At 61.6% G+C, this 13,051-nt stretch overlaps 1 protein-coding gene across 2 annotated transcripts; it reads right to left on the reverse strand.

Moving 5' to 3' along the window:
• Positions 1–272: 272 nt before the first annotated feature.
• Positions 273–8,380, reverse strand: IBA57 (iron-sulfur cluster assembly factor IBA57). 2 transcript variants are annotated; one of them, XM_023253725.2, is made up of 3 exons: positions 7,975–8,380; positions 1,566–1,915; positions 273–1,418 (listed from the first exon to the last, which is right to left on the reverse strand). In XM_023253725.2, the coding sequence occupies exons 1-3, from the start codon at positions 8,313–8,315 to the stop codon at positions 1,027–1,029; spliced, it is 1,083 nt and encodes a 360-aa protein (XP_023109493.1). In that variant the 5' UTR covers positions 8,316–8,380; the 3' UTR covers positions 273–1,026. The 2 variants fall into 2 exon arrangements, with proteins under 2 accessions (XP_023109493.1, XP_044912690.1); XM_045056755.1 differs by lacking the exon at positions 7,975–8,380 and adding an exon at positions 6,465–7,286.
• Positions 8,381–13,051: the final 4,671 nt, after the last annotated feature.

The raw sequence follows: 13,051 nt of genomic DNA on the forward strand, positions 1-13,051 counted from the left end.
GGGAGGGCAGTGCATACTTGCCAGTGAATCGCCCCGTGAGGGCCCAGATGCTGGCACTAACTCGGTTTCCTGTTAGCCTCTCCCCTCCGTGGATACGAAGGCAAGCCACGCCATCCACCGCAGACTTGGAGCTCCCTTGCTGTCCCAGAACAAGGCCTCTTCCTGGGACTCTGCTGGCGTACTTCACCTGGAGTGCTCTCGGTGTATCTGCTCTACCCAAAACGGAGTCCCAGCACCTTCCACCCAAAATGAAACCAGAGCTCCACACATGCTGCTTGTGCGTCACACTTTAATAGCCACTCCGGGGCATCACGCGGGACACCCCTAACCATGAGATTCACATTGCATGGGACAGTGCAAGTCAGTGGTTTCAAGAAGAGAAGAAAGTCAACCTCTTACTGTGAAAACATAGCCACGCCTCAGAAAAGCAGCAAGTAAACCAAGCAGAAGCTCCTCCTTGTCAGAGCCCTGCTGTCCCACCCCAGGGCAGCTCCTGGGGTGGAGGGGGAGGGGCGCAGCAGAAACCTTGGTGCACAAGTGGGGCCCCCATGTGAAATTCACAGGGTGTCCCACAGCCAGCACATGGCACACCAGTTCCCAGGGCCCACCTGCCCTTTCAGCCAACCCCAGATGGAGAGGAATGCAGGCAGCCTGGGGACAAGGCTCTGGACCGTCCTGTCCTCAGCCAATAGATGAACCACCTCCAAACCCACACAGCTGGGACCCTGTCCTTCCCCATCGGAGGGAAACTGCAGCTCACCTTGGCACAGGGGCACGTGAAGGGCTGGCTCCTCCTCCTGGGTCCCCAGGAGGACTCCTGCAGCTCACAGCCACAGAGCAGCAAGGGATGACAGCCACAGCTGCCCGTGGGACCCTCTTTGGGAAGCACGGTGGGCGCGAAACACAAGCCAGCCACACTTGCAGCCCTGGGAGCTAGGAGGCCAGCCTGCAGAGTGCAGCAGATGGACAGAGCCCTCCAGGGCACCCTGGCAGCCCCAGGGCTGCAGGAGCAGAGGGACGTCCTGGCTACTTGGCGACTGTGGGCCACCAGTCCGGCACAGACACAGTCAGGGCCACCTGGCCGCTGTTGGAGGTCCTGATGTGGAGAGGGCCCTTAATCTTCTCTGCCCGCAGCAAGGCGAGGCCCACATCCCCCTGGCCAGCCCTGTACTTGCCAGCGGCCTGACCCGACTCGGTGAGCACTGGGGCGCCTAGAGCGATGCCATCCTCAGGGACAGGCCCCAACAGCTGCACTGGGAACAGGCGTTTGCGGATGACGCCCATGTGGTGGGTGCGGGCAGTCAGCTCCTGGCCTATGTAGCAGCCCTTAGTGAAGCTGACACCATTCATGAAAGCCAGGTTGGACTCCAGGGGCAGGGCCACTCCTGGGGGCAGGTCCCGGACCCCCTCAGGAACGCCTGTGGGGTGGGAGAGGAGAAGCTCTCTGAGGGCTAAGGCCTCCTCGGGGGCTGGGGGATGGTGGGCTCGTGGAGAAGGGCCAACACTGGACACAGCGCCTGAGCCCTCCCCCCGCCCCCACCAGCACAGCCCCACCCCGTCCCTACCTTGCTGGTACCGGTGCCTGTGATAATCCCGGGGGTCTCCGAGCCGGCCTCTGGGCACCGGCACCAGGCCCTCATCCCGGATGAGAAGCCGCCAGCCCATGCGGGCGGTCCGGGGGTCGGGGGTGAGGACGCTGGTTCTGTCAGTCCGCTCCCGCAACGGTGCAGCCCCACAGACCTCCTCGGGGCAGTCAGGCAGCAGAGCCCACACGCGCAGCTCGGGGCATGGCTCCACCACGACCTTCCGCCGGATCCTGTACAGTGCCAGGTGTGTCTGCAGGGCGCCCAGCACCGCGCTGTCACACTCCAGGAGGAAAGCGGGCGCCTGTTCAGCGAGCTCATGCTCTGGGAGCCTGAAGGTAGGGGCAGGGGCTCCTGAGGGTTGGCCTGGGGCCACCGCTCTCCACCCACCGTGCTCCAGACCCCAGGTCTGCTGCGGGACCCTCCCCACCCGGGGTGCAAACCACAGGAAGCAGTCCACTTGGTGGAAGACAGGCTGTGGCTGGGCAGGTGGGACCCAGGTCTGGGGACCACAGTGCTGTTGGTCTGGTCCTCCACGTGAGGGGGAGAGCTGCAGGCAGCCTCACAGGACCAGGACCTGCCTCCTCTGGCCCACAGAAGCCAAGGGTCTGAGGTGGGTGCCCTCAGCACTCACGATGGGGGGCAGGCTGGGGGGTAGGTGGGACAGCAAGCAGCGGACAGAGCCGAGGGGATGTGCTGTGAGGCCACATACAGTCTGCCCAGAGCCACCTCCCACTTCCCAAGGAGAGCCCTGGAACCCTGTCAGGGCCCCACAACCACCCTAACTGCACTCTGGACCCCCACTGCCACAGCAGCAACCCTGGAACCTGGTGTGCTAACCACATGGGACACGCAGCACAGAGAAAAGACTGGTACAGGGACCTCAGGAGAGACGTTCAGGACCCACAAGAGTATATAACCAAGATCCTGGTCGTAGATGTGGACAGGACTAGGATCCCCAGCCCAGTGGAAACAGAAAGGGAACGGATAACACCTTCCATGAGCGTGCCTGAGAAACTACCAACTAGTGCCCCCGACCCCTCCCCCAGGGCCCATCATCTGGTGTCCCAGACCCCTCCTCAGGGCCCAACATCTGGTGTCCCAGACCCCTCCCCAGGGCCCACCAATTGGTGCCCCCAACCCCTCCCCCAGAGCCTATTATCTGATGTCCCAGACCCCTCCTCCCCCAGAGCCCACCAGCTGGTGCCCCCAACCGCTCCCCCAGAGCCTACCAGCTGATGCCCCCAACCTCTCCCCCAGAGGCCACCTGGTTCTGATTGGACTAGCTCATCAGCTGGTATACTTTTGGGGGAGGGTTCATGGAACCAGCTGATGTCGCTGACCTCTACCCTTGATCCCATCATCTGGTGCCCCCCGACCACTCCCCCAGAACCCACCAGCTGGTGCCAACCCCTCCCCCAGAGCCCACCAGCTGGTGCGTTTGACCTCTACCCTTGACCCCATTAGCTGATGCCCCAACCCCTCCCCCAGAGTCAACAACTGGTGCTCCCCCACCTCTCCCCTCAGAGCCCACCAGTTGGTGCCCCTGACCCCTTCCCCAGAGCCCACCTACTGTGACCCCAATCCCACCCCATCACTTGGTGTCCCTTACATGTACCCTTGACCCCATTAGCTGGTGCCCCAGAACCTTCCTCTCAAATCCATCAGCTGGTGCCCCTGACCACGCCCCCACAGCCCACAAGCTGATGTCACCCACTCCTCAGAGCCCACCAGCTGGTGCCCAGACCCCTCCCCCAGAGCCTAGCAGCTGGTGCCCCTGACCCCTCCCCTAGCAGCCATCAGCTGGTACCCCTGACCAGTCCCATAGAATCACCACCTAGTATCCCTAATCTCTACCGTTGACCCCATTGCCTTGTGACCCCGGAAACTTCCACTCACACCCACCAGCTGGGGTCCTGGACTGCTCCCCCAGAGCCCACTAGCTGCTTCCTGACCCCTTGCCCAGAGCCCACTAGCTGATGTCATTGATCCCTTACCCTGAGTCCACCAGCTGGTGCCCCTGAACCCTTCCCCACAGCCACCAGTTGGTGCCCCAGACCCCTCCCCCAGATTCAACAACTGGTGCCCCCCTACCTCTCCTCTCAGAGGGCACCAGCCAGTACCCCCAACCCCTCGCCCAGAGCCCACAAGCTGGTGCCACTGACCCCTCCCCCAAAGCCCATCAGCAGGCGACCCTGACCTCTACCCTTTACCTCATTAGCTGGTGCCCCTGACCCCTCCCCCAGAGCCCACCAGCTGGTGCCACCCACCCCTCCCTGCAGAGCCCACCAGCTGGTGCTCCCCACCCCTCCCACAGAGCTCACCAGCTGATGTCCATGGCCCCTCCCTCAGAGCCCATCAGCTGGTGCCCCCAGACAGTACAGGATTAAGTGCTGCCCTGGAGAAACCAGTTACCCCCACAGGAAAGAAAAGCAAGGACTTGCTTGGGGTCCCACCTCTGGGGGCTCACCCTACAGTGCACACTCTATCGTGTCCACATTCCCCACCCCCACTCCCACTACAAACAGCAGCCATGGGTCACACTGATACAAGTGAGCAGAACCACAGGGTATCAAGGTGTGTGAGTCCAATCCCAAGCAGTTCCACTTGTCAGACTTCGAGATGACCTACTGGTCAGACAAATGGTAAAAAGCCAGGAGAGGAGCTGGGGTGAGAAGGGCAGGTGTGCTGCACAGGGGACAGGGGACCCAGTGGTGGTGATGGAACAGCTGTCCTCATCGAGGTCACAGGGGCCACACGTATGACCAAGGCACAGACACCGGCAAGTGTGTTCACACGTGCTGGCGCATCAAGTCTGCGGGGATCCTGCATGAGCTCTGTTAGTGGCCCGTGTCCCACCCCTGATCGTGACCCCAGACTCCAGGAGGCAAGACACCGCCCTGTGGGACTGGGGCAAGAGTGCACAGGCCTCCCTGCTCCTTCCCGTGCTCCCTGTGAATCCACCATTATTTCAAAAGAGTCATAAAGGAAAAGAAGCTGTCTCAGAGGACGGGGCTCCGGATGTCTATGCAGGTTGGGAGGAAGCAGCAAAGGGGTATCTCCCAGCGTAAACCGCCCCGCACCGTTAGGGTTCTCTGCCACATGCACCTGTGTTTTCATTTTAAGTCTCAGGTAAAAACCACCCTCAGAGACAACATGAAAGATGGCAGGGGAGGAATCAGGCAGGGCTGGGCACAATGTGAGGTCGTGGGGGAGCACCAGCCTCTGAGGGTCCTGGCCAGGGAGCCAGGTTCCCAGGGGTGCTGAGGCAGGTCAAGTCAGGCAGGTCCCCATTCTGGGCTCAGGCACTTCCCTGGCCACCTGTGCCCATGACTGTGCGCCAGGCAGACCCTGGGGACCCCCTGTGCCCCCCTGTGCCCCCCTGTGCCCCCAAATCAGACTGTCTGTTGCACTTGCTACAGCTGAGGAACAGGGGGTGGTGGGGAGGAGGTGCACCTGTGCCCAGGGTTGCTTGCCAGGCCTGACCCATTCGATGTCAGGAGCACCAACACCCCCAGCCCTGAGTCACAAGCACAAATGTCCCCAGATGCCTGGTGGCACTGCCTCTGGGCCAGTGTTGCCAGGTAAATATATCAGATAAACAGTGAACGATGTCTTTAGCAAAAAGCACCTTCCAAACACTGCAGAGAACGTCCTTACTCTAAAAGTCACCCGCTGTCTGTCGTGCCCTGCACTCTTGTTGCTAAACATGGCTGCCCCTCCTAGGGTCACAAGTGCAGCTGCAGGAAGAGGGAGGCTGGGGGACAGCTGCGGCCTCACCAGCTGGCCTGGCTGTCAGGGCACAGGCTGTATGAACACCAGAAAGGGAGGCCTGGGCCCGCCTAACCCCATGCCCAGAGCACAAGGAAACCCCTCCCCCAAGAGTCTGATGTCCTCTCTGCACAGCACCCACCACCCTGTCATCTGCGACCCCCATAAACACAGGGGGTCTACCCTATGATCACACAAATACGGTCCCTCGAGGACATGGCAGGTGTCAGGGTGTGAGGTGTGGGCAGGTATGGGACACAAGGAGGCCAGCAGGAACAGGATTGTACCTGGAGAATTGAGTCAGGCTGACTGGTGTGCTCCAAGGCACTTGGGGGAGTGGCCTACCAGGTGCCCATGGAGGACTGAGGACATAGTGCCCTCCAAAGTCCCCAAGAGGTGCCCCAAGGAGTGAGACCACGGCAGGGGGACTGAGCGGAGGTCGCATGGGAGCCACATGGGAGGTTCCTGGAAGTAGGTGTCCCTGGCCCCACATTCCACTGAGCACACACAGGCCAGACTGCACCACCCAGGAACTGCTGAGATCCACACGAAGGGAAAGAGGTGGGAAGGCGAGGTGCATGTCCTGCTGGAAACAAGGGAGCAGGGGACCAACCCGATCCGCAGAGCAGCAGACACAGACTGGGGAGCTTCCCACAAGAGCCAGCGATACCGTCCGTAGTGGAACCCAGAGCACCTTGTATGCAGCCAGTGCCTGAGGAAGGCTCCCCAGACAGCACACGTGTGGCTGGGACAGGAACACACACAGCCTCGCCAGAGGGAACGAGGACAGCAGGGGGAGGAGACCTGAAACATCACATGTGACCAGGGGCCATCACTCAGAACACACAAGAACACTGAAAAGTTCAAGGGTCAAGAAACAGACAACCCGATTAGAAATGGGCCAGAGACCTTAACAGGCACCTCCCCACAAAGAGTATGCACGTTGCAAACAAGCCATTGCTTGCTGGTGGGGACCCGAAACCGCACAGCCATCATGGAAGGGTTTGGTGGTTTCTCAAAAAACCATACATTGTTGCACGGTGCGACCCAGCAGTCGAGCTTCTGGGCCTTTACACAAAATCCTGGACGCAGATGTTTACGGCAGCTTACCCACAACCACCCAAACTTGGAAGAACCAAGACGTCCTCCACGAGGTGACGGGTGAAGACACTGTGGTCCATCCACGCCAAGCGACATCACTCAGCGCTAAAGAGAAATGGCTTAACCACATGTCACTAAGTGGAAGCAGCCAATCCAAGACGGCTGCGCACTGTGGGACTCCAAGTGCCCAGCTCTCTGGAAAAGGAAAACCACGAAGATAGGAAAAGGATCCCCCCCCCAATGGCTTCAGGGATTAGGGAAGGGAGGGATCACTCTGGGCACAGGGGGGCTGGGCTGTCAGGGTGGTGACAGCCATCACGTGATGGGTCCATGTCATCCCATACTTGTCCTCCCCACGAAAGGATGGGCCCTGGGTGCTGCAGCATCAATGCGGGTCCCCCAGGTGGGGACGCTGCCGTGAGGTAGTCTGTGCCTTCCCCGCGGTCATGCTGTGAACTTAAATGGGCTGCAAAAACTAAAGTCCACTTTCAAAGCAAAAATCCCAAGCTACCCCTAGAACAAGGTGTTACGCCTGGGAAACCAGAACAGGGGGCCACGAGGCAGGAACTAGATGAACCAAAAGGAGAAACTCCAGAGAGCACCAGGCAGGGACAGAAAGCTGGACAGCGCTGGGCTCCCAGGAGGGTGGCCCTCTCTCCAGAGCAGCCCAGTCAGCCGCAGGTCAGGTGTCCTCCCCTCGATGCCCAGGCCCCCCATGTCCTTCCCCAAGTGACCCGCCCTGAAGATCCTTTCGCAGCCTCTGAGAGTTCACGCCAGGTGCCCGGGCTCCGGGTGACCCCTAGCAATCCGCACCCTACCCGTGAGGCGGCCTGCCCCTCCGCGGCTCCCGTCCCTCTTCCCTCCCCCTGGGTGCCCCTGCCCCTCGACTTTCCCCCTGGCTGCGGCCGCCTCTCCTCCCTCCACCTAGGTAGCCCAGCCCCTTCTCTCTCCACCTAAGTGACTCGGCCCCGCCCGGGCTCCCGTCCCTCCTCCCTCCCGTTGGGTGCGGCCGCCTCTTCTCCTTTCCTCGGTGTGTCCCCGCCCTCCTCCTGCCCCGGCGGCCTGCCCCTCCTCTCTTCCCCCCCGGCCCCTGGGTGTCCCCGCCTCTTCTCCTCTCCTCTGTGTGTCCCCGGCCCGGCTCCCGCCCCTCCCTCCCTCCCCCTGGGTGGCCCCGCTCCGGATCCCGCCCATCCTCCCTCCCCCTGAGTGGCCCCGCCCCTCTGGGTGGCCCCGCCCCGGCTCCTGCCCCTCCTCCCTCCCCCCGGGTGCGGCCGCCTCTCCTCCCTCCCCCAGAGGCCTGCCCCTCCTCCCTCTGCCCGGTGCGGCCGACTCTCCTCCCTCCCCCGGCGGCCTGCCCCTCCTCCTTCCCCCTGGGTGTCCCCGCCCCTCCTCCCTCCTCCCTCCTCCGTGTGGCCCCGCCCGCCCCGGCTTCCACCCCGGCTGCCGCCCCGGTTCCCGCCCCGGCTCCCGCCCCTCCGCCTTCCCCCTCCCTTTAGGTACTGCAGACGCCCGCTCTCACCGGTAGACAATGACGTCGTATAGCGTGCGGCCCTGAATGTTGAGAAAGTGGGCGTAGCCCGCCCGCGCCGGGGGTGGGGTAGCGCCGTCCGCAGGACCCGGAAGCGGCAGCTCATTGGTCAGCAGCCCCAGGAGGAACGGCGCGGAGTCTGGCCCGCGCACGCGCACCAGGGTGCGCTCACCCAGCGGGAAGCAGGCCCAGGCCGCTCCGTCCGCGGGGTCGCCGCCGTGACGGCTCGAACCGTGGGCGAGGCGGCACTTCGGGGTCGCACGCAGCCGCCAGCTCCAGGCCCGGCTGCCGCGCCCCTGAGCCGCGCCCCGGAGCAGCGCCGCGGCCGCCATCTTAGGGAGGAGTAAGGCGGCTCGAAGGGGCGGGCTGGGCGGAGAAGGGCAGGCCTGCGCGCGAGACGGAGCTTCGAGAGGGGCGGGAACGAAGTGTGCTGGGCGGGACTTGTGCCGGCGAGGGGCGGGGACGGAGCTATGAGGTGGGGCTTGTGCCTGAGGGGCGGGGCCAGGCGCTATCCGTCGGCCTCCCGCCCCGCCCCCTGACTGTCCTGGCTGGGCACCTCCGTAGGACGCACCTGCCCTGCTCCTGGTCTCCAAGAGGTTTCCTCTTGCTTTACTATGGTGATGTGCATGTAAGATGAGGGTCTCCATCGCTGAAATCTCGAGCGCACAGTTCAGCCCCAGCCAGCACGCGCTTATCGTGTACAGCCGTCCCCCACTTCTATCCAGAACTTGCCATCTTCCTGCCGACCACTAATCCCCTTCACCCGGCCCCCAGCCCGTGGGGCCCCCAGTCCCCTCTGTCTCCGGGAACCTGACTCTCATGAGTAGGATCGCACAGTGTGTGTCGTGCTGTGACTGGCTGATGCCATATAACGTCCTCCAGGTTCGTCTGTTCGGTAGCAGGTGTCCGATCTTCCTTTTGAAGGATGGGTGAGATTTTGTTGTATGGATGTCCCACAGGTTGCGGATGTCTGTGTTACTTCCACCCCTTCGGTGTTGTAGATGTTGCTGCCATATGTATGCACATCTCTCGGAGACCCTGCTCTCAGTTCCTTTGGGTGTTGTGTGTACAACCATGCTCCTGTGTGTCCTCTGCTCACACTCTGCCCTTCTCTCTGACACTTAGGATCACCCCCTGTGCTTGAGGGGAAGTCTGCCACACCAGACTGCCACACCAGTCTGACCCTGTCCACATGGAGTCAGCGTCAGACCCCACAGGCTCAGCCCCACAAGACCACCCCCACTTCAGGCGCCAACCCCAAGTCCAGATGACACCTGTGCTCTGAGCCACAGGCAACAGATCAGAGGTTCCCACGGCCCTTCCTCAGGTTTGATGAATGTTCTGGAGGGGCTCAGAGAACTCAGGGAAATGTTTCACTTTCTAGATTAGTGGTTTATTACAAAAGGATATGACTCAGGGACATCCTGATGGAAGAGACGCCCAGGGTGAGGCACTGGGGAAGGGGTGGGAAGCTTCCATGCCTCTCCAGGCATGTCACTCTCCCCACATCTCCACGTGCTCCCCAGCCTGGAAGCCCCCCCCCCAACCCCAAGACCGTCCCTCTCAGTTTCATTGTATAGACGTGATTGATTAATCCATTGCCCATTGGTGATCGATTCCATCTCCCCTCCCCAGAGGTCAGGGGCAGGACTGAAGCCTCCAACTCTCTGGTCCCACGGTGGGGTCCATAGGCCACCAGCCGCCATCCCTAGGGGCTTTTTTTTTTTAATTCTTTTTTTAACGTTTATTTATTTTTGAGACAGAGAGAGACAGAGCATGAACGGGGGAGGGGCAGAGAGAGAGGGAGACACAGAATCAGAAGCAGGCTCCAGGCTCCAGGCTCTGAGCCATCAGCCCAGAGCCCGACGCGGGGCTCGAACTCACGGACCGCGAGATCGTGACCTGAGCTGAAGTCGGATGCCCAACCGACTGAGCCACCCAGGTGCCCCCCCTAGGGGCTTTCCAAAGTCACCGCAACAACATGAACTCAGGCTTGTTATGAACACCATGACACCTTCATTGCTGTCTTCAGTTGGGAAACCCAAGGGCTTTAGGAGCTCTGAGCCAGGAAAGAGTGACAAGGGCCAAGTCCGTATTTCTTACTATAAATCACACTATCCCAGGCATGTACCCTGAGGGCAATTGCCGGTTCATACAGTAATTCTGTGTCTAATTTTTCAAGGAACCTCCATACTGTTTTCCTAGGTGTGTGAATCAGTTGTGCAACAGATGCCACACACTGGGTGGCTTATACAACACACACCTGTTTCTCAAAGCTCTGAAGGCTGGAGGTCCAGGAACAGGGCCGGTGTCTGCTGAGGCCTCTCTCCGTGGCGTGCACATGGTGCCTTGTCACCTTTGGTGTCTCTTCTGAGAAGACACCAGGCCTGCAGGGCCAGGGCTCGAGGATCCCTAATTACCTCCAGAGGGCCTATCTCCAGACACAGTCACACGGGGGACCAGAGCTTCGCATGTGGGTATTTGGGGGGGCATAGCTTTTGAGCCCTGTTTCCCCCATCAGCTATTGTCCTGTTTTTGCTCCCCTTTGGGGGAAACTGAGAGACTGTGTGCTGCATAAGAACGGCCTCTTAATCCTCCTGTACTCCCCAGAGCCCCAGCCAAGGTGGGAGATGGAAGCTGGCTTCCTGCCCCCACCCTGGATCTGTGTGGTCTGGGCTCCACTGCCCACTGCCCCTCCTGTCCTGATCGAGCTCTCTGAGCTCTAGTCCCAACACTGTGTGCAAACGGGGCTGGAGGCGAGGCCGAGCCAGCCCCCGGTGTGGGGCTCCAGGGCCATCCTTGGGCCCAGCTCCATGCGTCCCCACCACGTCACCAATTCCCCCAACCACACTCCAAGTCTGTGTCCGCACACAGGGCATTTCCCCAAAAGTCCAGACCCACAGCCTGCCGGGCATTCCCCCTTGAGCGTCCTGTTCCTGAAACACAAGCATGTTTGCACAAACATGACCTGCACACCCCTTCCGGGGCCCTAGAGCTCCCTATCTGACACCTCCCCTCCACACACCTGCATCCAGGAAGTGGGATGGCTGTCTGACACCTCACTCCCACAGCGCATCCCCCTGGGATTGATCAGGTGGTCTTCTCAGGACTGGATGCTGAGAGGACCACGTGAGAACAACTGTGAATGCTAAAGCACACCCCACTATAAAGGGGTTGCGGCTCCATGGTTAGTGACCCCACGGCCTTCCACCCCAGGTCTTAGCACTGGCCCCTCACCCTGGCCTCCTCCTAAGGCCCTGGATACTCTGCTGATTCACCTGATCTGAGTGCCTATGTGGCTCCCTGCTGCATCCCCAGGGCACGGGTAACGTGGGCCATCTCAGCATGAACGGCCCATCAGCACACGGTCGGAGCGCCAATGCCGGGTGCCCGCCCATCCCTGAGCCTCAGGCTGCTCAGTCCCCCTACTTGCCCAGCTCCCCCTTGTCCTGTCCAGCCCTACCCAAGGCCATGCTGCCCAAACCTGTGAGGTACTGGGTCTCTCCCAGCCGGGCCTGGCAAGCCTGGCTGACAGCATGGTGAGGGATGCGGATGGCCCCCCGAGCCCCCTAGTGTCTCCCAGGCCCTCGGTCCCCCTCCTGGCTGGCATCCTGGCTGTGACCTGCCATTCCTGGTATGTGGCTCCCCTGGCCGCTGGCCACTGGCTGCTTGCCCTTCATGGAGAAGGTCTTCCTCTGCCTGGCCTGGCATTCCACAGGTGACCCGGCACGTCGCTGCCAGCTTGGGGAGGATGGAGAGGAAGCGGCCAGGACAACACGGGGGGGGGGGGGGGGGGCGCGTTCCTCCAGCCTCACGTCAGCCGGCCCCTTGGCCAGCAGAGGAGTCTGCTTCCCACCAGCACTGCCGCCCGGCGCCACCGGGAACCGTCCCGACCTTCCTGGCGCAGTCCACTCAGCGCTGTCCAGCACAGCAACTACCCACACTAGGGCTGGTCAAGTGCACAGCAACTCAGACCAAGTTAAATGAAACTTTAAGCTTCTCGCAAGAGCCACACTGAAGTGCCCAGAACCACACGTGGCCAGTGGCTGCCTGCACCTGCCAGCTAGCACTTCTCCAAGCCCTCTACTCCGGGAAGCCCTCCCAGATCTCTGGGCCAGCCTGGCAATTGGGATCCTTGCACATGGGCTGCCCCTTCTCAGGTGCCCCCTGCCTTGCGCCTTCAGCTCCGCATTTGTTGGGGTAGGTGGCTGGGGTCTGCCTGGCTGCAGGGGAGAGGGGGAATGCCTGGCTGCAGAGCCTCTCAGGGAACCGCACTGGTGGACCTGGGTTGTGTGCCATTGCTTCTTCTGAGGCCATGAGCCCTGGAGGGGTGGAGAGCTGGGAACCCAGCAGGCGTGGGGGTCCTGGACCCTACTTCCCAGCTGCCACTGGGCCAGGGGTGGCTTCCTGTTATTCTCCCCTCACGGTCTCCTCCCTTCCCAAAGGCAGAGAGGAAGCTGCCTCCATTCTGGGAGCGCACAAGCAGCCGCCCCCCCCCCCCCCCCCGCCCTCCGCTCTCCCCGAACAGCCGGCCATTTGGCTCCGGCCGTGGAAACGGATGACAGTGAGACAAGAAGGCCATCCCGTCTGCTCCTGTTCTGGCCACCCCCCAGCCCAGCTCAGGGACCACCCCCCACCACCACCACCACGCAGTGAGGTGAGGCGGGGAGGCCTGGGCTCTGTGCCTTGGGTTCAGCCCTTCATCCTCATGCCATGCCAGGTGCATGGGGAAACCAAGGCACGCACTGAGAGGGGTCTGTCCAAGTAGCACAGTGAGCATAAAGCACCACCTCTGGGAGTTCCCAGCCCCAAGCAGCTTATATGCCACGTCCTTCAGAGGATTGGTTCAGGCGTGGCATTGGGGCTGTGTCTGCAATGACAGGGTGTCAGAGGCAGGACCCTGGGTGATGCACAGTTCCGCTGAGGCTGGGGACAGCCAGTGACATCAGTGGAGAGGGCGTGACATCAGTGAGGCATGGCATCAGTGAGAACCTAAACCACGGCCATGGAAAATTCACAAAACTGAAGGCCCCCAGTGGTATCTGCAGGCCCCAAGCCTTGAAACGGG

The sequence above is a fragment of the Felis catus genome, chromosome A1 (genome assembly GCF_018350175.1).
Source record: "Felis catus isolate Fca126 chromosome A1, F.catus_Fca126_mat1.0, whole genome shotgun sequence".
NCBI classification, from domain to species: Eukaryota; Metazoa; Chordata; class Mammalia; order Carnivora; family Felidae; genus Felis; species Felis catus.

Excerpts from the sequence above, each read along its gene's own strand:
- IBA57 (XM_023253725.2), bottom strand. The coding sequence starts at position 8,315 with ATGGCGGCCGCGGCGCTGCTCCGGGGCGCGGCTCAGGGGCGCGGCAGC. Across the intron at positions 1,916-7,974 it reads TACGACGTCATTGTCTACCG|GCTCCCAGAGCATGAGCTCG; the intron begins GTGAGAGCGGGC and ends CCCTACCTTCAG. Across the intron at positions 1,419-1,565 it reads CAGGCACCGGTACCAGCAAG|GCGTTCCTGAGGGGGTCCGG; the intron begins GTAGGGACGGGG and ends CCCACCCCACAG.